This window comes from Bubalus bubalis, chromosome 6 (genome assembly GCF_019923935.1).
Source record: "Bubalus bubalis isolate 160015118507 breed Murrah chromosome 6, NDDB_SH_1, whole genome shotgun sequence".
Taxonomy (NCBI): Eukaryota; Metazoa; Chordata; class Mammalia; order Artiodactyla; family Bovidae; genus Bubalus; species Bubalus bubalis.
The window spans coordinates 20,800,074-20,823,638 of NC_059162.1; the positions used below are offsets into that span (position 1 = coordinate 20,800,074).

Below are 23,565 nucleotides of genomic sequence, written 5' to 3' on the forward strand. Positions count from 1 at the left end.
TGCTGCTGCTGCTGCTAAGTCGCTTCAGTTGTGTCCTATTCTGTGTGACCCCGTAGACGGCAGCCCACCAGGCTCCCCCGTCCCTGAGATTCTCCAGGCAAGAACACTGGAGTGGGTTGCCATTTCTGCTCAGCAATTCTTTAAACAGAGTACGCCTTGCTACTTCAGTTCACACATCTGTTTGATTTTTAGTTTTTGTGCACCCTCTGACATTTTGTAATCGCCCTCCCCCATGCATGAAATTTTAATATCACTGATATGCTGTTGTATCTGTATATGTACTATGGCCCTTTGGAAGGTCATAAACGTAACATCTAAGGTTCTCATCCCTGTACCAATTTTTGACTTCTTGGGAGGGGGGCAATACTACTCCCATTGACAATGCAGGCTCTAGACCGTGGGTCCTTAATGTTTGTAGGCCATGGGACAGTCCTTTGAGAATATGACAAAACTATGGACCCTACCCAAGAAAAAAATGCATGCATGCATATTTACCCAATATCCTGAAGCAAAAATTCCAGAAGTTTCATGGATCCCAATCTAAGTATCCCCACTAAACTGAATCCCTTAAGAATCCTTAACGATTTTCATTCTATTAATCTGTATCCCCCGAGAGTGTTGAAAGCTGCCTAATATATATAATAACTGTAAAAATGGTGATGGTGGTTTAGTTGTTAAGTCATGAACTCTTGTGTTCCCATGGACCGTAGCCTGCCATGGGATTTCCATGGGATTCCCCAAGCAGGAATACTGAAGTGGGTTACCATTTCCTTCTCTAGGGGATCTTCCTGATCCAGGGATTGAACCCTAGTCTCCAGCATTGCAGGTGGATTCTTTACTGACTGAGCCACTAGGGAAGTTCCAACTGTAAGAATAATAATAGCTAACATTTACTGAACTCTTACTATATGCCAGGTACTGAACTGTTTTATATGCATTATCTCAATCCTTAAAACAATGCCTTAGGTAGATTTTACTTTTATGATTTTAGATTTTGCTTTTGCACCAGTTTTAAGATGGGGAAGCTGACATTAAGTTCCTTGACCAAGGTCACATGCTAAAAAGCGGTAGGTGTAGTAATTGAAATAAGATCTGTCTGTATGCAGGTCAGGAAGCAACAGTTAGAACTGGACATGGAACAACAGACTGGTTCCAAATAGGAAAAGGAGGACGTCAAGGCTGTATATTGTCACCCTGCTTATTTAACTTACATGCAGAGTACATCATGAGAAACGCTAGGCTGGAAGAAGCATAAGCTGGAATCAAGATTGCTGGGAGAAATATCAATAACCTCAGATACCCAGATGACACCACCCTTATGGCAGAAAGTGAAGAAGAACTAAAGAGCCTCCTGAAAGTGAAAGAGGAGATTGAAAAAGTTGGCTTAAAGCTCAACATTCAGAAAACTAAGGTCATGGCATCCGGTCCCATCACTTCATGGCTAATAGATGGTAAAACAGTGGAAACAGTGGCTGACTTTATTTTTTTGGGGCTGCAAAATCACTGCAGATGGTGACTGCAGCCATGAAATTAAAAGACACTTACTCCTTGGAAGGAAAGTTATGACCAACCTACACAGCATATTAAAAAGCAGAGATACTACTTTGTCAACAAAGTTCCGACTAGTTAAGGCTATGGTTTTTCCAGTGGTCAAGTAATGGATGTGAGAGTTGGACTATAAAGAAAGCTGAGTGCAGAATAATTGATGCTTTTGAACTGTGGTGTTGGAGAAGACTCTTGAGAGTCCCTTGGACTGCAAGGAGATCCAACCAGTCCATCCTAAAGGAGATCAGTCCTGGGTGTTCATTGGAAGGACTGATGTTGAAGCTGAAACTCCAATTCTTTGGCCACCTGACGTGAAGAGCTGACTCATTGGAAAAGACCCTGATGCTGGGAAAGATTGAAGGCAGGAGGAGAAGGGGATGACAGAGGATGAGATGGTTGGGTGGCATCACCGACTCAATGGACATGGGTTTGGATGGACTCCAGGAGTTGGTGATGGAAAGGGAGGCCTGGCATGCTGTGGTTCATGGGGTCACAAAGAATCAGACACGACTGAGCGACTGAACTGAACTGAACTGAACTCCGTAGCCAACTGCTTAGTCATGTTTTGCCTTGTGACTTATTGGCTTTCTATATAAGCTATCCCCTCTCTAATTGGATTAAAAGCTCCTCGAGGGTAGGAATTTTGATGCTTCACTTGTTAGCATCTCTCATTGGAACTTTATGGTATCTTCTTTGCGACCCCATAGACTGCAGCCTACCGGGCTCCTCCATCCATGGGATTTTCCAGGCAAGAATACTGGAGTGGGTTGCCATTTTCTTCTCCAGGAGATCTTCCCAACCCAGGGATCAAACCCCAGACTCCCACATTGTAGGCAGACGCTTTACCGTCCGAGCTACAAGGGAAGCCACTTACGGTGTCTTAGAGAGGCTGTTATTGACCCTCTTATACCCCTCTTTATGCTCCCCATCCTGACAATCTCATGTGCATAAAGTGGAGTAGACAAAAAGTAGTGATAGGATATAAGTGGGTGCCTGATGTTGAGGAGTAGTCAATATTCAAAAATATATTTTTGGCATGCTACGTGCTTGGCATGCAGGATCTTTAGTTCCCAACCAAGGATAAATCCATGGCCCCTGCAGTGGCAGTGCCGAGTCTTATCCACTGGACCACCAGGGAAGTCCTGAAGAACAGCCAATTTGATGGATAAGTGGTGAAAGAAGTTACACCATAAAGTAGTATAAGGCCGTGATTTAAAACCTTGGAAAGCTCTGAAACCCAGAGCTATGAAGCCAGAGACCTATATACTGTATGAACCTACTTATATGAAGCTCTAGAATAGACAAGTCTAATCTATGGTGACAGAAAGGAGATCAGTGGTTGCTAAGGATGGGGAGATTAACTTCAGAATGGCACAACAGAAATTTTAGGGGCAATGTTCTTTATCTTGATCAGAAGGATGCTTACAGGGAAATATACATTTGTTAAAACACATGGAACTATACACCTAAGATGGATACATTTTTAAAGGTTAAGAACTCTGCATCTATACTGCCTTTGTTCAAATCCTAGTTTTGCCATTTCTGAGTTGTGTGATTAATCAAATTACTACTTAGGCAATCAGTGCCTCAATGTCATCTGTAAATGGTAATCATTTCGTAGGTTAATGGGGAGGTGGGGTGAGTTAATTGTTGTAAAGTGGTCAGAAAAGTGCCCAAGTCAGGTAACTGCTCTAACAACGTCAGCCATCATTACTATACACCCATTTATCACCTCCTGCTCCACAGTCTTATTTCCCACACCCATATAAGCCATTTGTGGAGAAGAGCGGTCTGATGGGTAGGAACAAGTCTAGACTAAAAGACTTCCCTGGTAGTCCAGTAGCTTAGACTCCATACTCCCAATGCAGGGGGCCCGAGCTTCAATCCCAGGTCAGGAAGTAGATCCCACATGCTGCAACTAAAAGTTCACACACCACAACTAAAGATCCCGAATGCTGCAAAGAAGATCTAAGATACTGCATGCCGCAAATAAGACTCGGCACAGCTAAATAAATAAATCAGAGATAAACATTAAAAAAGACACACAGATCTTCAATATTTTTACTTAAGAAATCCTTAGCAGTAGCAGTGTTAGTTGCTTAGTTGTGTCTAACTCTTTGCAACCCCACAGACTGTAACCCACCAGACTCCTCTGTCCATGGAATTCTCCAGCAAGAATACTGGAGTGGGTTGCCATTCCCTTCTCCAGAGCATCTTCCCCACCCAGGGATCAAACTTCAGGTCTCTTGCATTGCAGGCAGATTCTTTACTGTCTGAGTTACACAGATCCATAAACAAACAAAACAAATTATTTAAGTATTTCTTAAGGATTTTTACATATGCATGTACTTGTCACTGCCATTTAGATTAAAATGTAGCACATTCCCACCATGTGACCACTATTTCCTCTCACTGTTTAATGTGCTTTTTCTTGAACTTTATGTAAATGGAATCAGGTGTGTACTCTTTTTTTGGGGGGGGGGGGTGGTCTGGCTTCTTTGTTTAGTATTTTGTTTGTGAGATCTTTTTATGCAGCTGTATACTATTTTATGCAGCTATATACCCATGGGGTGTCAAAGAGTCAGACATGACTGAGCGACTGAACAACAACAAATATAGTAATTCAGTCTTTTAAAATAGTATTCCCTATATGGGGCTTCCCCACCGGTTCAGCGGTAAAGAATCCACCTACAATGCAGGAGACATGGGTTTGATCCCTGGTTGGGAAGATTTCCTGGAAGAGGGCATGGCAACCCACTTCAGTACTCTCACCTGGAGAATCCCATGGAGAGAGGAGCCTGGCGGGCTACAGTTCATGGGGTCACAAAGAGTCGGACATGATTGAAGCGGCTGAGCATGCACACATTTGTTATATGAATAGAGCACAATTGGTTTATACAAGTTTAACCATTCTTTGGCTGACAGACATTTGAAGTTTTTGACTATTACGGATAGAGCTGCTGTGGAAAATCTTGTACTATCTTTTATGTAGGACATATGCACTCATTTCTCTTGGGAGAGTATTTGTTGGATCCGATTTGACTTGTTTTTAAAGGATCAGCCTAACTGCTGAGAATATTGGGTTTTAAATAAGCAAGATTGGAAGTAGGGGAGCCAGTTAGGAGGCTGTTGCAGTAGTTTTAAGGTAAGAGATGATGGTGGCTTAGACTAGGGGGCAGGGGTGGAGAAGTGGTAGACACAGAATATATTTTAAAGGTAGGGCCAACAAGACTTGCTGATGTAGGGATAAGAGAAAGAAAGGAAACAAGGATAACTGTAAGGTTTTTGGCCTGAACACCTTGGTGAAAAGATGGGAAAGAACTCGTTCAGAAGTTTGTTAAGGATCTGTTAAATTTGAGATGCTTATTAGATATTCATATGATTGAATTGAGAGATGTTGAATTGACAGATGATGATTTTGAGTTTGGGCTTGGTGGAAAGGTCTGGACCTTTGGAGATAAAAATGTGGGAATTGATATCATAGAGACAGCATTAAGGTTAAGGATCTACTTGAGCTGATCACAAAGAGAGTAGATGGAAGCAGAGAAGGGCCCTGGACTGAGCCCCTAGGAAACTTAATGTTAGTGGACCCAGAAAAGGGGCCCATGAAGGAGTAGCTGGTGAGGTTCATGGGTCCTTGGTTCTAGGGAGAAATGATGAAGTCTTTCCTCAGAACTTGAAAAATATATCCACCCTTTCCCTCTAAGAGTACAAGATTTCTGTTTTAGAAATGGATAAGTAATGGCTAAGCAGAGAGTATGCAAAGACACCTTAAAGAGAAGACATGGCTCCCTGCCAGCAGAACTTGGCTTTAACCTAATTGAAAATATTTACATATTTAAATGAAGAATATGTCAACCTGAAGAGAAGTCAGCAGTGAATGCTAGTAAAGGGAGAGTCCCTCAGTCCCATGTGGGCACAGCCTTTCCAAGAGCCATCCTGGAAAGAGTGCTTTACCCAGCAGAGTTAGAGTAGTCCAGGAGCATTGGCAAGGCTGCCCACAGCGTAGAGATGGGGGGTGGAGAATTGTAGCCAAGAAGAGTTTTCTGAACCCATTGGCACGACTCCTTGCTGGGGATGGCCAGATGCCATTAAAGATACAACTCCTCCTCTTTGGTTATATCAATGTGCATTTATATGTTGACATTATTGTTGACTTGGTTTAAAGGGAGAGAATGTGCTAGACATGCAGACATGAGTTTTCCCTCAGTGTGAGTGACAGTTAAATTTCTCTCTGTAACTTAACACTTATGTATTACGGCTATATGTTTTAGTAAATTTTAAACTTTGTTGGCACAAAACAGTATTCCAAGATGTAGCTTTGTGAAACTCCAGAGACCCATATCTTTGTCAGTGATAAATTCAGTAACACAAATGCCACCTGTGAGGTTGGGGACACCCAGGTGCAAGCCCTCTCCATGTAACGTATCCCAACATTTTGAAACCTCTGTGCTTAACAGAACAGAATCACACATTATTAAATATAAGAGATCCAATGCAGCATCTACTCTAAGCCCCTCATTTTCCAGATGAGAAAACTGGGGTTCAGAGAGACAGAGAACTTGATCAAGGGCCCACAGCTTATTGGAACTGAGAACCCTGGTCAGTGCTCTGTCCAAATAACCCCAGGCCTTACCTCGAATAGGTAGACTCACATTCAGTATGAGCATCTCCAAAGCACCCTGCATCCCTCATCTCTGAAGCAACTATGTTCACCAAGTGGTATGTCTTGGATCTCTAAGCCCAGGTTACTGATACAGAGGCAAAGGAAAGATAAAGGAAAGAATTGAAACCAATTCACCTCCTTCTTGCCCTGGAAGCAAAAGTGTGTGTGTGTGTGTATGTGGTAAGAGAAAGTGGGGAAGAGTATTGCGGGAGATTGTTTTTTTTTTTTTTTTTGAGTCATTGTAACAAATACCTAGGGCTTCCCTGGTGGCTCAGTGGTAAAGAATCCACCTGCCAATGAAGGAGAGGCAGGAGATGAGTGTTGATCCCTGGGGTCAGGAAGATCTTCTGGAAAAGGAAATGGCAACCCACTCGAGTCTTGCCTGGGAAATCCCATGGACAGAGGAGCCTGGCTAGTTAGTCTGTGGGGTAGAAAAAGAGTAGGATATGACTTAGGGACTAAACAACAACAAGTAGCAAATAACTGGAAGGGGAGATGCCCAACTGGTCATGCCCGCTAAACCCCTGCAGCTTCTCCAACCTCTGCTGTCACCAGCAGAACGGAGGACAAGGAGGTCTGATTGGAAATAAATAGTCTGGACTATTTCTGGAAAGAGATAACAAGGATCCAGGAGTTTCCTTCTCCGGCAGTTTAGGATAAAAACCACATTTTGTTATTCTTGCTTCCTCTGAAACAGCGAGGTAAACTTGGAGTGTGAGCAGTCCAGATTAGGGAGTTTGGTTGGGAACAGTGAGGAAGGTAAAGGGACGCGATATGAAGGCAGAGCGAGTCCCTAAAATTCGTGGGTCTTGCCATTCTGGGACGGAGGCGCTGAGGAAGGGGCTGCCTCGTTCCACATCTCCCTTTCTGTCTTCCCACTTGCCTTCCTGGCATCAGTATTACTTTCCTTAGATCCTTTAGTCTTTAACTAGGAGGGGCTGGTGTCCTCTCCAGCTGCCCCTGTGACAGCCGCTCCAACTCCCTCACCACCTCTCCCCAGAACCCCGAGTCCCTCCCCATCCTCTTTTTTTCTTCCACCCCCCACCCCCCAACAATGGTCTCTCCCGATGCTCACTGGTGCGGGGGGGGGGGGGGGGGGGGCGGGGGAGGGCGGAGGCGGGGCCGGAGCCCGTGGGGGGGCAGGTCTGCATTGCTGCTTCCCCTGGTACCCAGAGCAGACGCCGCTGCCGCCTGCCCCACTGCCGGGACCCCCGCCCTCACCCGGACTCCCTTATCTGGGGGACTCAGCCCAGGTGAGACCCCTCTCTCAGTTTCTCAGCTCCACCCCGCCCCGGGGCAGCAGCATCCTCGCCTTGCCTTGCAGCCATTTTATCCTCCGATGCTTTGCTTGTGGGGAGGGTGACCGTCCCTCATCAGGGGTGAGGGGATTGCTGGTGGTTTGAATGGACATTTATGGCGGTTGCTGTGCTGATCAGAGAAGGAAATATATATATATTTATATATATATATGTGTGGAGGAGGGGTGTTTTTCTCTACCTTAACCAAGCCCATACTACTCTCCTCACATATTAACGGGGGTGGGGGCTTGTAAGGTGGAATAGGGTTCCCTCAAACTCCAATTCCAAACTCATCTTGTCCCCCCCTCCACCTACCCACACCCCCTCCCCCCCCTCCCCCGCCCCGCGTGATAGATGACCTTGGCTGGGGCGGGAGAATATGCTGCCTCAGTCTGTGCCCCTGGACTTGGGTTGCTGGTGGGGGGGGGCGGTTGGGTTTGTGGGGTGTGTGTGGGGAGGGGGTTGGTGGAGGAAGGGCAGATGAAGGAGGGAAGAAAGGGAATGGTGAACGGAAATGTTGGGTAGATAGAGGTGGTGAACAACCAGGCTTGGGGGCACGGTTCGGGGTGGGGCTGGAGGCAGGGTCGCTCCGGGGTGGGGGTGTTGAGTGTTGATGGGCACTAGTCCAGCAGCAGAATCAAGGGTGAGGGGAGGCGCTCGGAGAATGGGTTCAGTCAGTTCTAGGGACTCCGCTCTTACACCAGAGTAGGGCAGGATGGGGAGGGTCGCCGCGGATGCTGGCAGGGGCGGTCTCTATGCCTGTGCGCGTGAAGATCTCCCCTTGCATTCCGGTCCCTGCCACTCCGAATTTCTCCTCGGACAGTCTCAGCTGACACCTTGATCTTTTCCTGTCAGAACTGTGGAGACTCCATCTTCCAAACCGTAGGGTAGTATGTAGGCAGGGGTGGTGCAGCCTTGGTTGTCCTGGTGTGGGGATCGAGGCTCAGTTACCCAGCAGTGGTGGGGAGGGGTGCTCCAGCACCTCTCTCCCCGACATCCATGGATGTTTTGATAAGTGATTGCTTTTTAATGACCTTGTCACCTTGGCTAGGGTGGGTTGGGAAATACAGGTGGCTTCCAAAATCAGGGGCTTTGATGGAGGTGAGGGGTTCTGGACCTCCCCACCCCACAACCAATCCTGGGCTGACTGAGTTATCCTGAGAGAAGGCCTTTGCTCAGAGTCTCCCGCCTCCCCCCATCCTCTGCAGAAAATCTCCCGGGCATGTTTTCCCATCAGGTGAAGCCAACCGACCTTAAAGGGCCCTGTAACCCTGAATCTTGTCTCCTTTAACCTCTACATCTCCGAGTCTGTCTCCCTCCCACAAGCTTAGCCACCCTGTGCTGCTTTGGGGGCTAAAAATAGCACCACTTCCTCACCAGCTTGAAGAATTTGTCTTCTTTTTCTCCCTCCTGAGCTCCTGGGCTTGTTGGCCCTGGGGGAGCTGGCTGCTGAGCCTTCACATCTTGCTGTGGCTCCGGGGCCCTCTGTACCCTTCCGGTTCCTCTCAGGGGTGGAGTGTGTAAACAAACACCGAGCGTGGCTCCTGCTGGGCCCATCTGCCTGTGCCAGGGTTTGGGGGGAGATCCTAACTGGGAAGGAAAGGTGAGGCAAGCAAATTGCATGCAGAAAGGGGATTCCACTGTTCCCTGTCTCTAATGGGGGATGGTTTGGGCCTTGAACCACAAGGAAAGAAGGTGACATAGGGGTCACTGGTTCTGGTCATCGTGGTCCACTGCTCACATCTGACCTGAGGGCATAGGGCTCTGCTTTGCCAGTGCTTCTTTCTGAACTACATAGCATTACTTACCCCTTCTGCCTGGGCCACTGTGTGTGTGTGTGTGTGTGTGTGTGTGTCTAAGTGTATATGTGACATTTAATGAAGGCCCTGGATGGGTGGGAACAGAATGAAGCAGGATATTTTTAGGGGAATGATCTCTGATCAGAATCTAGTCCTGCTTCCTCTGCTTCTATGAAGGAAGAGGGAGTTCTCCCATGCTTGCCTCTGGAGGATGTCTTTTGTGGGGGAGGGGAGGTCCAAGCCCCCTTCATTCTATATCAGCTCCTACGCAATGCGGTATTTATGGACTCCCTTTTCCTTGACTCCTGGAGGAGCAGAAAGGATTAAGGGGGATTAGAAAGGGAGGCCATGGAGGAAGGAGGTACAGCTATAGATCTTAGATGTCCATGTTGGAAATGTGTTTGATTTTCCACCTCTACCCCGACCAGTGAAAGGGGGCCCATTTATGATATCCTGAAGGAAGGTGGCAAGCCAGTCATCACCTCTCTTTTAGATTTTGGTCTGCCCTTTTCTCCCCATGACCTCAGATTCCACGTCTCCCTTTTTGTGAGTCTTCCATTGTTTGTCTGGAGCAGACAATATAGGTCCAGCTGCTGGCATTTGTTTGAACAGAGGGGTCTTGGGACTCTGTATTGGGAGGTTACAACAGCATCCAAATGTGACCCCCCCTGCTTTGCCTTTGCTGCTTCTTTCACAGTTTTCAATCTAATAGGAAGGAAAGAAACTAATAGAAGGTCTGTTGTAAGAGTAAATTATCACATCAACTTGGAGAAATAGAGATTATTATCCCCAGTTTAAATATAAGGACTCTGAGGCTTAGAGATGTTCAGGAATCTGCTCAAGATCAGTTAGTAAATGGCAGAGCTGGAATTTCAACTTATGTCATCAGATTGTCATGCGCTTTGCACTGAACCAGCTCTCTCCTTGCCAGTATCCCTTTCTGCCATTCACCCTAAAGAGCATCCACAGGTGGCTTTTGTTCTAACGTCTTGTGAGGGAGTGGAGGTCATCTTACCACATTACTATCACCACAAAGCGTAATAACTAATATTTATTCATCAGTTGTTATGTGCCAGGCACTATGGTAAAGAGCTTATACTCATTATGTCATTTAATCCTTACTTCCCCCTCTTAAATGAGAGGGAACTAAGGCTTTGAGGATCAGAGACATGCTCATGGTCACTTAGTAAGCTGTTGAAGCAGGAAGTCAAATCTAAGTCTGTCTGACTCTGGAAGCTGAGCTTTCACGCACTGAGCTGTGTTGGGAGAAGACTCCTCCCTGTGAAGCCTACAGCCATGGAACCTGAGGAAGGACCATGGAAGCCCCATCTTCAGATGCCATCAGTGGTCTGAAGACAACAGGTTGAAGGATTCAGTTGTCCTTCTTTACTTTCCCCACAAGTTCTGCTCCCAGTAAGAAACCCAGACCAGACTAGAGAAGGGAGTTTTGGTTTCTCTATTTCCTCTTTTATCCTTGGCAGGTGGGTGGTAAAGCAAAGGGTCTGTTCTTGAAGTGGGGCCAGGGATGAGGAGATGGACTCTGGGTAGGTGATCGTGACTTTGGAGCAAATCCCATGGGTCTAGTCTCCAAGGTCAAAGTAAGGGACGTATACTGAATGACCCATAGCAGGCCCAGACAGTCATCCTTTTTTCCTGAGTTGGGCTTGAGGCCAGCAGGCCATCATCTCTGTAACACAAGGCCCAGGTGGGGCTCTGGGTTGGCAGGAGCACTATATTGGCCCTCTTCAGTGTCTTAGGCCTCACAACCTCCTTTTTTCTCCTTCTCATCTTTTTCTAGATCTCCAGAGGCTCCTGGAAGAGAAGTAGCAGCCTCTTCTGACTTATCCTGGCTCCCCAGCTTAGCCTCCCCAACCTGGCTCCCCCTCCCCTTCCGGTACCCCCTCTCCCCCTCTTCCTTCCCAATGCATCCAACTGAACTGGGTGTGGGCCAAAGCTCTTCCCTCCCTTCCCCTCCTAAACCCTCACTGGCCAGATCCTATAGTCTATTCTGTGCCCAGAGTTACTCAAACACACTTCATCTAAGTAACTCAGGGAAGCGGTCTTTCTGACTCCACGAGCCCTTGTGCAAAATCAGAATAAGGAAGGGGGGAAGATTCGGTGAAGTAGTCCCAAAGCCCCATCATGGAAGAGGGCTTCAGAGACCGGGCAGCTTTCATTCGTGGGGCCAAAGACATTGCCAAGGAAGTCAAGAAGCATGCAGCCAAGAAGGTGGTGAAGGGCCTGGACAGAGTCCAGGACGAATATTCCCGGAGATCCTACTCCCGCTTTGAGGAGGAGGACGATGACGATGACTTCCCCGCCCCTGCTGATGGCTATTACCGCGGGGAAGGGGCCCAGGATGAGGAGGAAGGCGGCGCATCTAGTGATGCCACAGAGGGCCACGACGAGGATGATGAGATCTACGAGGGGGAATATCAGGGCATCCCCCGGGCAGAGTCTGGGGGCAAAGGCGAGCGGATGGCAGATGGGGCACCCCTGGCTGGAGTGAGGGGGGGCTTGGGTGATGGGGAGGGTCCCCCGGGGGGGCGGGGAGAAGCGCAGCGGCGGAAAGAACGGGAAGAACTAGCCCAGCAGTATGAAGCCATCCTACGGGAGTGCGGCCATGGCCGCTTCCAGTGGACACTCTATTTCGTGCTTGGTCTGGCACTGATGGCCGATGGCGTCGAGGTCTTCGTGGTGGGCTTCGTGCTGCCCAGTGCTGAGAAAGACATGTGCCTGTCTGACTCCAACAAAGGCATGCTGGGTAAGACACGTTGCGCTCCAAAAGAGTTCTCTGTGCCTGAGAACTGCTCCTGTTCTCACCACTGCATTCCTGAGGATCCTGGTCCCAAGATATCCCCGGGAGGGCTCAGGGTTCCTCTGTCATGCTCTCCGCCTCCACTCCCCCCACCCTGACACCCTCCTCTAGAGGTTGGGTCATGGTGAGGTTGCTTGTGCAAGAGAAAAGGCACATGGGCTGGGGCTTGGGCCTGTAGTTGTGGGGTGTCTGCTTAGTTCTGTAGGAGATGGCTGTGATGGGATGGACCCCCATTTAATGTTTCTTCAAAGCCTTTCCTCTTGTTACCCTGATTATTTCCCCTTTTGGGGGGAACAAGAAGGCAGTATCCAAACCCCTTGATTTAAATGAGGAGAGTCAGTTTAGGGTGGTGGGGGGCTGGGAAGAATCCAGCCAGAGAAGCTGGTCACACTTGCTCTTAGTTAGCATTGGGAATGTTCAGGGGCCAGCGAGTGGTCTTTAATGGCCCTTCCTGATGGAGATCCCAAGGGAGGAAATCCCCTAGAAGGGGATCCCTCAGAAGGGATCAGGTCTTGCTCTGTCACCAAGTTGCCACGAGATCTTGGGCAGTTTCCTTCTCCCTCGGGCTGGGCTTGGGCCTGGGTAAAATGCAGAGTTTGGAGCAGATAACTTTTAAGACCAGTTCCAACTCTGATTTTATGAAAGAAGAAAGGAACAGGGGAGTTTGGGGACCAGAAGTATTGGAACTGGAAGGAATAAAAAAATGGATTTATATGTGGGCTTCCGTGGTAGCTCTGTAAAGAATCTGCCTGTAATGCCGGAGACTGTGGTTTGATCTCTGGGTCGGGAAGTTACCCTGGAGAAGGAAATGGCAACCCACTCCAGTATTCTTTCCTGTAGAATTCCAGGGACAGAAGAGCCTGTGGGTTACAGTCCATAGGGTCGCAAAGAGTTGGACACAACTGAGCGATTTTCACTTTCACTTTTGTGTGTGTGTGTGATTTCCTGGGAGGATTGAAGGAATGGAGCCTCTTTCCCAGGGAACATGAGAGACACCCCCTGCCGCTTGGAGGGCATCAAGTACAGAGGCTAGAGGGAATCCTGGGAGGGTCTGGGAATCTAGGCAGATCCATTTCTCATTCCAGGCAAGCTAGAGATGGGGGTATTGTGTGTGTGTGTGTGTGTGTGTGTGTGTGTGTGACAGCAAGAGAGTGAGAGCGAGCAAAAAGAAATGAGAGGGAAAGAAAGGAGAATTCTAGGGCTGTCCCATGTCTGCATCTCTGCCTTTGAACCTCCAGGCTGCAGAGATGACCTTCCATCTTTGCTCATGTAATGCATCCTCTCTCACTTGATCTCATCTCTGGGTAGACTTAGCTCCTACAAGTCCTTCAGATCCTCTGTCCATGCTGCTGCAATTTCAGCTCATTTAAATGTCTGGCGAGTGGGAGATGACTAGTGTGTCTGCTCATATCCCTTCTGCCTCTGTTCTCCTCCTTCAGGCCTCATTGTCTACCTGGGCATGATGGTGGGAGCCTTCCTCTGGGGAGGGCTGGCTGATCGGCTGGGTCGAAGACAGTGTCTGCTCATCTCACTCTCAGTCAACAGTGTCTTCGCCTTTTTCTCATCTTTCGTCCAGGGTTATGGCACTTTCCTTTTCTGCCGTCTCCTTTCTGGGGTCGGGTGAGTGTTCCCCTCATGAGTCCCTGGAAGGCAGGGCTGCGCCTTGGTTGCTGTTATACCTCTAGGGCCCTGCATAGTGCCAGGCACACCAGCTATACCTCAAATATGTGTGAACTGAATGAATGAAATCCTCTCCCTTCAGGCCAGTTTCTCCCTGTCCAGGACCTGTCTACTGTCTGTCCAGATTGCCATTTCATATCTGGTTCACTCCTGAGTCCTCCACCCTACCTTTTAGTCCCATTCTGAGCCTGGTTCCCTCAAGAGACCCAGTGGGGCTCAACTTCACCCCTGGGTATCTGTGGTTATCCCCTTCCCAGAGCATAAATATTTCCTGCATTCAACAACAAACCTTGTTCATACCCACACCTGCCAGAACTCTGAAGGCCTGAGCCACCCAACTTCTACACTTCCTCTGCCACCTGCATGTCCCCTTTGCATAGTCTCCCAGCTCTCTTCTGGCCTGCTTCCTCAGATTCCTCTTGCTCTTCTTCCTTTGGGATTTCCCCTCTTTTCTGTGAGTATCGGCTCTCCCTTCCAACTCTGTAGTCATCTTCAAGATTCAATGTTTGTTCCTTCCCATTCCCTGAGACCTGCCTGCCTGTTTCCTAGGATCCCAAGGGTCCCAAGACAAAGGATCCTAGGGTCCCAAGGATGGGTGCCTGATGGCTGGTGGTGAGGGAGCTTATAGGGCATGGTGGTGAGAAGGAGTTTCTCTTTAAAAGGTTCAGAAGATGAAAGGGACTTGGGGATCCAGAGCGCTGGGGTATGGGATCAGGAATATAGCCATTTTCCAACGCTGAATTCTTGCAATGCCCTCCAGGATCGGAGGGTCCATCCCCATCGTCTTCTCCTATTTCTCGGAGTTTCTGGCACAGGAGAAACGTGGGGAGCATTTGAGCTGGCTCTGCATGTTTTGGATGATTGGTGGAGTGTACGCAGCTGCTATGGCCTGGGCCATCATCCCCCACTATGGTGAGCAGCCCCCAGAAAATGTACCCCAGACTCTCTCTCTCCTCTCCTGTGCTCCCTATGGTAGGACCCTACAGCCTCTGGCCTCTCTGCTGACGCTGTGACTCTGTCCTTGCCAGGGTGGAGCTTTCAGATGGGGTCTGCTTACCAGTTCCACAGCTGGAGGGTCTTTGTCCTCGTCTGCGCTTTCCCTTCTGTGTTTGCCATTGGGGCTCTGACCACACAGCCTGAAAGCCCCCGTTTCTTCCTGGAGGTGAATGGGGCTGGGGCTGGGCTCAGGGGAGGGCAGCAGGGGCTCCTGCATTCAAACACCCACCATGGGCTGGGTCTGGTCCACGTGGCAGCCTTCCTTTCCCAGGGTCCAAGGTCTGGGGGGCCTTGATCTCACTTCCTTTGTCTTAGAATGTATTTCCAGAGGAGTTCCGTGGGTGTTAAAACCAGAGGACCTGCTTCACCATGGGTGGCTTAGGGTTTTGCAGGCAGGGGTCCTGACCCTGGCCCTGACTTTATGGTTCAAAAGAGGATCCTACAGCCCACCCCCTCCCACTTTATCCTGACCCAGCAGGGTGAGGACGCTCCTCCTGCTCTGACTACATACTCGCGGACCATCTTCATTTCCCTCATTTTCAGTTTCTCTTTCCATTGTGCCAAGGGATCCCCGACTCTTGCCCAAGCCTGGTTACCTCTTGTTGTGCTCCCCCTTGGGCTCTTTGGGAGTGCTTGGTGGGTGTGCCCCTAGGTCAGGTTGAGAGAGGGGGATCTGTAGCCCTGGGTCAGGGAGGGGCTGACCCGGATGTGGGGATTGTTTCTGTGGCTCTAGAATGGGAAGCATGATGAGGCCTGGATGGTACTGAAGCAGGTCCATGACACCAACATGCGAGCCAAGGGGCATCCTGAGCGAGTCTTCTCGGTAAGCCACAGTCCTCCGCTCAGTCCTCCGAGTGCCAACACCTGGCCCCTCCCTGGACTCCTCCCCCCACTCACGCCCACCTTCCTAGGCCGTACTGAGATCTCAGTGGGATCTCTCAGGGTATCATGTCTCCCTCCCATTTCCCACTCTGCTACTGCAGGAGAAACTGGGGTACTTGGAAGGGCTGGAAAGTACAGACTAAGTGACTGCTCACTCCTTCTTTTGACCCCAGGTAACCCACATTAAGACAATTCATCAGGAGGATGAGTTGATTGAGATCCAGTCTGACACAGGGGCCTGGTACCAGCGCTGGGGGGTCCGGGCCTTGAGCCTGGGAGGGCAGGTAATGAGGGCGGGGATGGTGGAGAGGTGGAGAGGAGGGCAGGGCTGGAGCTTGGGGTGGGGGTGATGCGTGAACTGGAGGGAGCTGGTAGGGCAGAAAAACTGGGATCTGGAGGTGCTAGAACTACTGTCTGGCAGCCGCTGTATGACTTTGTCCTATTCCACCTAGGTCTGGGGGAATTTCCTCTCTTGTTTTGGTCCAGAATACCGCCGCATCACTCTGATGATGATGGGTGTGTGGTTCACCATGTCATTCAGGTGAGGAGCTGGGTGGGGTGGGTCGGAAGTGTTGGATGTGATGGTCTGTGGGTTGGGAGAGAGTGGAGAAAATGGAAATGAAGGGGATGAATAATGAGGGAAGGTGCTGTTTGAATCTCCTCTGATAGTCCACCCGGCTCCTCTACCTCACTCCTTAATCCAACAGTATTAAGTTTCTGTTCTGTGCCAGGTACTCTGCTGGGATGGAATAGATGTGGTCTCAGTCCTCATGGAGTTTACATCTTGGTCTAGGAGCTAGACAAACTAGCTGTAATGAGGAGTGCCCCAGTGGGAGATGTGCACTGGGAACAGGCTTCCCAGCCCAGATCGCTGGTAGCCTGGAGAGGGGATCTAAGTCCTGAAGGAGGAATAGGAGTTAGGCTGAGGGTGGGATGGGGAGACTGTTTTAAACAGAAGGTAGAGCAAATGCCTGGGAGGTAAGAAGTAATAGGCAGGAGGGTTAGAAGAACCTGAAGTCCCACAGAACCACAGCAGTTGGTGAAAGATGAGATGAGGTGAGAGATGAGGCTGGGGAGGTGAGCACGGTCCTAACATGGGCTGACTCCTCTGTTTCTTTCTCCTTCTGGACTGTGTGGTTCTAATCCATGAGCCCTGATTCCATTGCCCTTGACGCTTCAGCTACTATGGCCTGACTGTCTGGTTTCCCGACATGATCCGCCATCTCCAAGCGGTGGACTATGCAGCCCGCACCAAAGTGTTTCCTGGGGAACGTGTGGAGCACGTGACTTTTAACTTCACCTTGGAGAATCAGATCCACCGAGGGGGACAGTACTTCAATGACAAGTATGTGGGGATCTTTGAGCTTCACCCCTTCCACCCCTCCTACCCTTTGCCTTTTTTGTGAGTCTGAGGGTTCAGAGACAAGCTGTTTGGGGGCAAAGACCCGTGGTTCTTCTCAACCCTGCAGCTTCCTGTCTTACTTCACTGTGACTTCACGAGTGTTGGAGGAGGGTGTAAGAATGAGGGGAAGGTGGCTTTCATCATTCTGGCTTTACAGGTTCATTGGGCTACGTCTGAAGTCAGTGTCCTTTGAGGACTCCCTGTTTGAGGAGTGTTATTTCGAGGATGTCACATCCAGCAACACATTTTTCCGCAACTGCACGTTCATCAACACCGTGTTCTATAACACTGGTAAGGTGGGATGGCTAGAGGCTGACAGACCAAAGGATTGGGTGGACCCTGAGCTGGAGAAAGGGAACCTTCTTCATTCCCTAACTCAGGGTTCTCAAGCTGAGCTCTTCAGAGCCTTGGAGGTGATAGGGGGGTCTGTTAGTTACTACTAACAATTACAACAATCTAATGGTAATTGATCATTTTTCTGTAATAAGTAGAACATCTGACGAAAGCATCAAATTTGGTTGCTTTTGGCTAGAATTGAAACAACTCAATATTGTGATATTAATGCACTTTTGAAGAGGGCAAAATCATTCAAAAGAGCAGCCTTGGGAAAAAAAGAAAAACAATAAAAGGGATATTTGGTGGAGAAAAGGGAGTCAGGGCCTTAATCCTTTTCTTTAACAGGGATTCTCAAACTATATGCACATGAAATGCTGGTTTTGTGAGCTAGACTCAGGTTTCCCACCTCTAAATGGAGTGCTGAATGAGTTTTCCTATCTTGCAGAAAAAAAATGGATAGGATTCTAAGGCTTTTTAATATTTGCTCAGTAATTTGTCCTAACTTATGGCTCTGCTACTGCTTATAGTTAAGAGTAGACAAAAAGAATGAACAGGAAAGCAGTAGACATCATTAGGAGAAAACATAGCCACAGCCAAGCGCACTGTTTCATTTGTTAACTATGGTCATTTTGTGGCATAAAAGGATCTTAGCTCCTATGGTGTTTTGCCATAGTGTTCTGACTGATTCTGAGAGCCCCGCCTGCTAAACCCCTCAAAGGCAGAGCCCTGAGCATAAGCAATAGCAGCCTCCCTCTCACACGTGCCATGATTGTCTGCCTGTCTTGGCCTTCGCCCCCAGACCTGTTTGAGTACAAGTTTGTGAACAGCCGTCTGGTGAACAGCACATTCCTGCACAACAAGGAGGGCTGCCCCCTGGACGTGACAGGGACGGGTGAAGGCGCCTACATGGTGTATTTTGTCAGCTTCTTGGGGACGCTGGCTGTGCTTCCTGGGAACATTGTGTCTGCTCTGCTCATGGACAAGATTGGCAGGCTCCGAATGCTTGGTAAGGGGGAGAGGCTGGGTAGAGAACTGACTAGGAGGCCAGGGGTGGGCATGGCGGTCACTGGGCTTCTCACCTTAGTCTGTGGAAAGCTTAGCCAGAGAAGGGTCTGTGTCTCACTTCTTCTCCTTGGAGGGAGTCGGGGGAGGTGGAGGCTGCATGACCAGGCGGGGTCTGGTGAGGAAGCTCCTCTGGGGATAGGAGGTGGGCAGAATAGCAAGTCTAGGATACAGGCTTTGGGGTCATGGGTTTTGAATCTCAGCTCCACTGCATTTTAGGTAAGTTACTCACCTCTGTGAACCCAGCTGTCTCATCTGCAACATGGCAGGGATGACAGTACCTCTTAGGAGGCTGACTTATTAGTAATGTATGTAAACCATCCAATTGTTTGGTGCATAGCTTGTACCGAGGAATGGTTGGTACTGATACTGTTAATAAAAAGACAATGTAAATGAGGTTGGAGATGAGGGAGAAGCCTTCCTTTAGGGTACCCTGGCAAAGAAAGTGTCTCATCCTGGTCGAAGGGACAGAGTGGGCTGTGGGTGGCTTTTATCACGGCCACGCTCATGCTGCTTTCTTCCTCCCTGGCTCCAGCTGGCTCCAGCGTGATGTCCTGTGTCTCCTGCTTCTTCCTGTCTTTCGGGAACAGTGAGTCCGCCATGATCGCTCTGCTCTGCCTTTTCGGGGGGGTCAGCATCGCATCCTGGAACGCGCTGGACGTGTTGACTGTTGAACTCTACCCCTCGGACAAGAGGTAACAGGCGTGTGGTGGGGGCAGGGCAGCAGGTTTAGGGCTCAGAGGGCAGGACAGAAACGGGGTGAGGAAGGGGGCTGATGGGGAAGGCATCTTTAGGGGTAAAAGGGTACATATTCCCCTTGAGTTTCTCTTCTAAAAGCTGGTAGCATTTTTTTTTTTTTTTAAGCTGGTAGCTTTTATATTCACTCCTTGAAGTCAACTATTAACCTAATTTTTTGGTGTCCCTTCCCCCTTGCCTCCCAATTTATCTGTATTCCCTGGTGTGCACCCCTCCTCTCTAATTGCTCCATTCTTCCTCTCCCTCTTGGACACTGCTGGCCCTCTCCTTCACCTGCCCCTCTTCCCCCACAAATCCTCCCATGCCCTGTCCTTTGTCTCCCTCCCCGGCCCCTCCATCCCATTTGCTGTGCTGGGGGACTCCTGAGCAGAACCACAGCCTTCGGCTTCCTGAATGCCCTGTGTAAGCTGGCAGCTGTGCTGGGGATCAGCATCTTCACGTCCTTTGTGGGAATCACCAAGGCTGCCCCCATCCTCTTTGCCTCCGCTGCCCTTGCCCTCGGGAGTTCTCTGGCCCTGAAGCTGCCCGAGACCCGGGGGCAGGTGCTGCAGTGAGGGAATCTCGGGCTTTGCGGGTGGCAGGCACACTGTGAGACCAACAATTCCCTCTTCCCGTTCCCTGCCCTGCCATCCTGGCTGCCAGAGCCCTCTTTCCCTGCCTCCTGTTTAGTGTCTTAGCCATGTATGCGTGAGTGTGTGTGTGTATGTAGGTGTGTGCATGTGTGAGACCCCGTGGGCAGGGACTACAGGGAAGGCTCCTCCATCCTAGATTTGGGGTGTAGCTCTGTTTCCCACCTCCTACCACCCCTGACTTTGCACAAGAGAAGGCTTGGCCCCACCCTTCTCCCCCAGTGTTAGTGAGAGGCCCTTGCTCTTCCCAGCTCCTGGGGCTTTTCCCCCTTATTCCCTCTGCCTGGGCTCTGGCGAAACCACAAGCAGGTGGTTATGCCGGGGGCTAGGGCTTGATGTAGACCATGGACCAAAAGAACTTCTTAGAGTTGGAAGGGCCTAGAGTGCCCTCTCATGCCTCCTGTTGGATGCTGGGGAAGTAGCAATAAACCTCAGCCCCCTGGCCTCCAGTTCTCCCTCAATTTGGGCTACAAGCCTGAATTTTATGAAATTAGCTTTCTGATTCTTATTTATATATTAAGTTCTGAGGCAGCTCAGCAGGACTGTGTGTGTGTGAATGCTTGTGTACACTTATGTGTGTGTGTGTGTGTGTGTGCGCTGTGGGGCGGGGGTGTCATTATACTGTCCTAAAATACAAGCCAAGGGTAATTTCAGTGGACACTCACACAAGTACCTGCTCCCCACAGTACCTCCCCTAATCTCGTTTCTGAGCCTGGCCTGGGTGGCAGGAGCCTCGGCAGGCTGGGAGAAGAGTCTCACAGTCTAGGGACAGCCAAGGGCACCTGACAAGGTTCATCTCCTCCCCATCTCTCAAGAAGCACAGGCCTCCTCTGGAGTGAGAGGCTCTCCCCACTACACAGCACAGACGGGAACAGCACAGCTGCCCTCCCACCTCGACTGTTTCCTCACAGGCAGAGGAGCAGGGGAGGGGAAGAAACCAGTATGTGGTCAAACCAGCAGATCAAAAGCACAAGGAGCTGGGGCAGGGCAGGAACCGGGCTTTCCTAGCAACTCCTGCATAGTGGGAAGAGTTTCAGCAGTAAGCCAGGGACCCCTAATGCAGGGACCAGAAGCCTCAGTTTCCTCATCTCACCCTCCCCACAGGATAGCCCGTGTAGGTTAAGCTGCCCCTGCCCCCACCCCGTGTGGTTGCTTTCTTGGATGCCCCCGTCCTCCACCCCCAACACTGTAGCTGTGATGTGTTGTAGTTTTTAGCTGTTTGTAAATGTTAAAAAGTTAAAAGGAAAAAAGTGAAAACAAACAAAAAAAGAAAATCCAAATTCAGCCTCCTCATGCTGCGTCTGGTGCCCCCACCCTATGGTCACTCCCATTTTGTAAAAGTGAACCAGGTGGTGACTGTTTAACTCTCTGATGTCTGTGCTCAAAGAACTGCCTTCTCCAGTGCCCAGTGTATGAGTGTGCACCCTCTCTCTTCACCCTTCACTTGCTGGACGCAGCCCTCTCCCATGCACCTCCCTGGAGGGACCCATCCATCTCCTTTACTCTCCTGGGGAACCCTAAATCCAACTCTGTTGATGTAAAAAAAATTAAATGAAAAATACTGATGAAAAATAAAAAGGAAACAAATCCTTCAAACCTAAAATGGCTGTCTGCTTCTTCGCCTCTACCTACATCCAACTTTGTTCTGCCTCCTGAGGCAGAAGATGGTGAGCTGGAAAAACAACTCCTTTCTCCAAACTGAAGGCCAGAGTAACATGATGCGTCACATTTACTTCCTGAGTTGGCCTCTATGCTAACCTTTCCACTTTTATAGATAGAGGGCCCTCATAGTCTCCTAGTTTTGAAAACTTGGGGGTAATGTCCTACAACTTAATAGCAAAACAACTAATAATCTGATTAAAAAATGGGCTAAAGACTTGAGTAGCCATTTTTCCAAACACATAAAATGACCAATAGGTACTGTTCAGTTGTGTCTAACTTCTTTGCAACCCCATGCAGAGCAGCACACCAGGCTTCCTGTCCTTCATTATCGCCCAGTTTGCTCAAACTCGCGTCCATTGAGTCGATGCCATCCAACCCTCTCATCCTCTGTTGCCTTCTTCTCCTGCCCTCCATCTTTCCCAGCAACAGGGTCTTTTCCAGTGAGTCGGCTTTTCACATCAGGTGGCCAGTAGGTATATATGTATATAAAAAATGCTCAATGTCACTAATCATCAGGGAAGTGCAATCAAAACCTTAATGAAATACCACCTCATACCTGTCAGGATAGCTTCACTCACTATATATATAATATATAGTGAGTGAAGTCGCTCAGTCATGTCTGACTCTTTGCGACCCCATGGACTGTAGCCTACCAGGCTTCTCCGTCCATAGAATTTTCCAGGCAAGAGTACTGGAGTGGGTTGCCATTTCCTTCTCTAGGGGATATTCCCGACCCAGGGATCGAACCTAGGTCTCCGGGATTGCAGGCAGATGCTTTACCCTCTGAGCCACCAGGGAAGCCCCCAAATAATATATATATTATATAAAGTATTGATGAAGATGGGGAGATATTGGAACCCCTGCACACTGTTGGTGAGAATACAAAATGGTGCAACCACTCTGGAAAATATGGAAGTTTCTCAAAAATAGAACTACCATGATCCCAGCAATCCCACTTCTGGGTATTTACCCAAAAGAACTGAAATCAGGATCCTGGAGAAGTGTTAGGACTCTCATGTTCATTGCAGCATTATCACAATAGCTAAGATGTGGAAACAACCTGAACATTCATTGACAAATGCCTGGATAAGGAAAAATTAATATATACATACAATGAAATACTCGCCAGCCTTAAAAAAAGGAAATTCCACTGTGATAAATCATGAGGACGTTATGCTAAGTGAAATAAGCCAGCCACAAAAAGATAAATATGCATGATTCTACTTATATGAGTTATCTATAATAGCTGAATAGAATCAGTGGGATGTTGGCTGCTAGGGGCAGGATGGGGTGGAGGGAAGAGGGAAGTAGGGAATTATCAATCAACAGACCTTAAGTTTCAGCTAAGCAAGATGATTAAACTCTTTCTGATCTGCTGTATGACATTGTACTTGTAGTCAGTGATAATGTATCATACACTTACACATTTGTTAAGAAGGTAGATCTCATATTAAGTTTTTGCTATAATAAAATAATATTCACAAAAACAAATTTAAAAAAATCTAAAAACTCCACAAATGAAAACAAATAAAAACTTGGGAGTGATATTTCTTGAGAACAGAACCAACTTCCCTCCAAATCCTTTTGTGTTCTTTAAAAATATAGATTCCAGATTCCATTCTTGATTTGTGGATTCAGAATCCTTTTTTTGGAAAAGAGGTGACCTAGAATCCATATTTTAAACAAGCTCCCTTGGGAATTCTTACCTGTGAAGAAATCTAAAAACCCTGCCTGAGGGTTACCATTGACTCCCCTCTCACTAAAGTCCATTTCAGTTCTAATCAAATCCTTTTGATTTTTTAAAAATGATAGCTCTCAAATCAACTCCTTCCTTTCCATTTCAACAGCTAAACTCTCAGCCAAAGTTCTGCCTTCACCATTGGTTACTCTCCATGCCTCCAATTCCCTATGACAACTGACTAACATCACTGCCCCCAAATGCTCTTTGCCATCCTTTTCTCAAAACTCTTCAATGATGACTCTCTACTGCCCAACCAGATGCAGTCTAAACTCTTTAGCCGGAAATGGTGGATA

The 23,565-nt window shown here is 48.6% G+C and overlaps 1 protein-coding gene across 1 annotated transcript; it reads left to right on the forward strand.

Annotated features, from left to right (window-relative positions):
* The first annotated feature begins 7,307 nt into the window (after nt 1-7,307).
* Nucleotides 7,308-21,472, forward strand: SV2A (synaptic vesicle glycoprotein 2A). Its single transcript, XM_006049207.4, has 13 exons — nt 7,308-7,464; nt 11,107-12,072; nt 13,566-13,746; nt 14,567-14,718; nt 14,835-14,968; nt 15,536-15,625; nt 15,858-15,968; nt 16,137-16,225; nt 16,865-17,029; nt 17,244-17,377; nt 18,222-18,428; nt 19,020-19,179; nt 19,611-21,472. Exons 2-13 carry the CDS (start codon nt 11,451-11,453, stop codon nt 19,792-19,794), a joined length of 2,229 nt encoding a protein of 742 aa, XP_006049269.1. The 5' UTR covers nt 7,308-7,464; nt 11,107-11,450; the 3' UTR covers nt 19,795-21,472.
* The last annotated feature ends 2,093 nt before the right edge of the window (nt 21,473-23,565 follow it).

Bases quoted from the DNA above. Each gene is read 5' to 3' on its own strand.
- SV2A (XM_006049207.4), top strand. From the start codon at position 11,451: ATGGAAGAGGGCTTCAGAGACCGGGCAGCTTTCATTCGTGGGGCCAAA. The intron at 14,719-14,834 runs GTGAGCAGCCCC...TGTCCTTGCCAG, and splicing joins GGCCATCATCCCCCACTATG to GGTGGAGCTTTCAGATGGGG. The intron at 19,180-19,610 runs GTAACAGGCGTG...ACTCCTGAGCAG, and splicing joins CTCTACCCCTCGGACAAGAG to AACCACAGCCTTCGGCTTCC.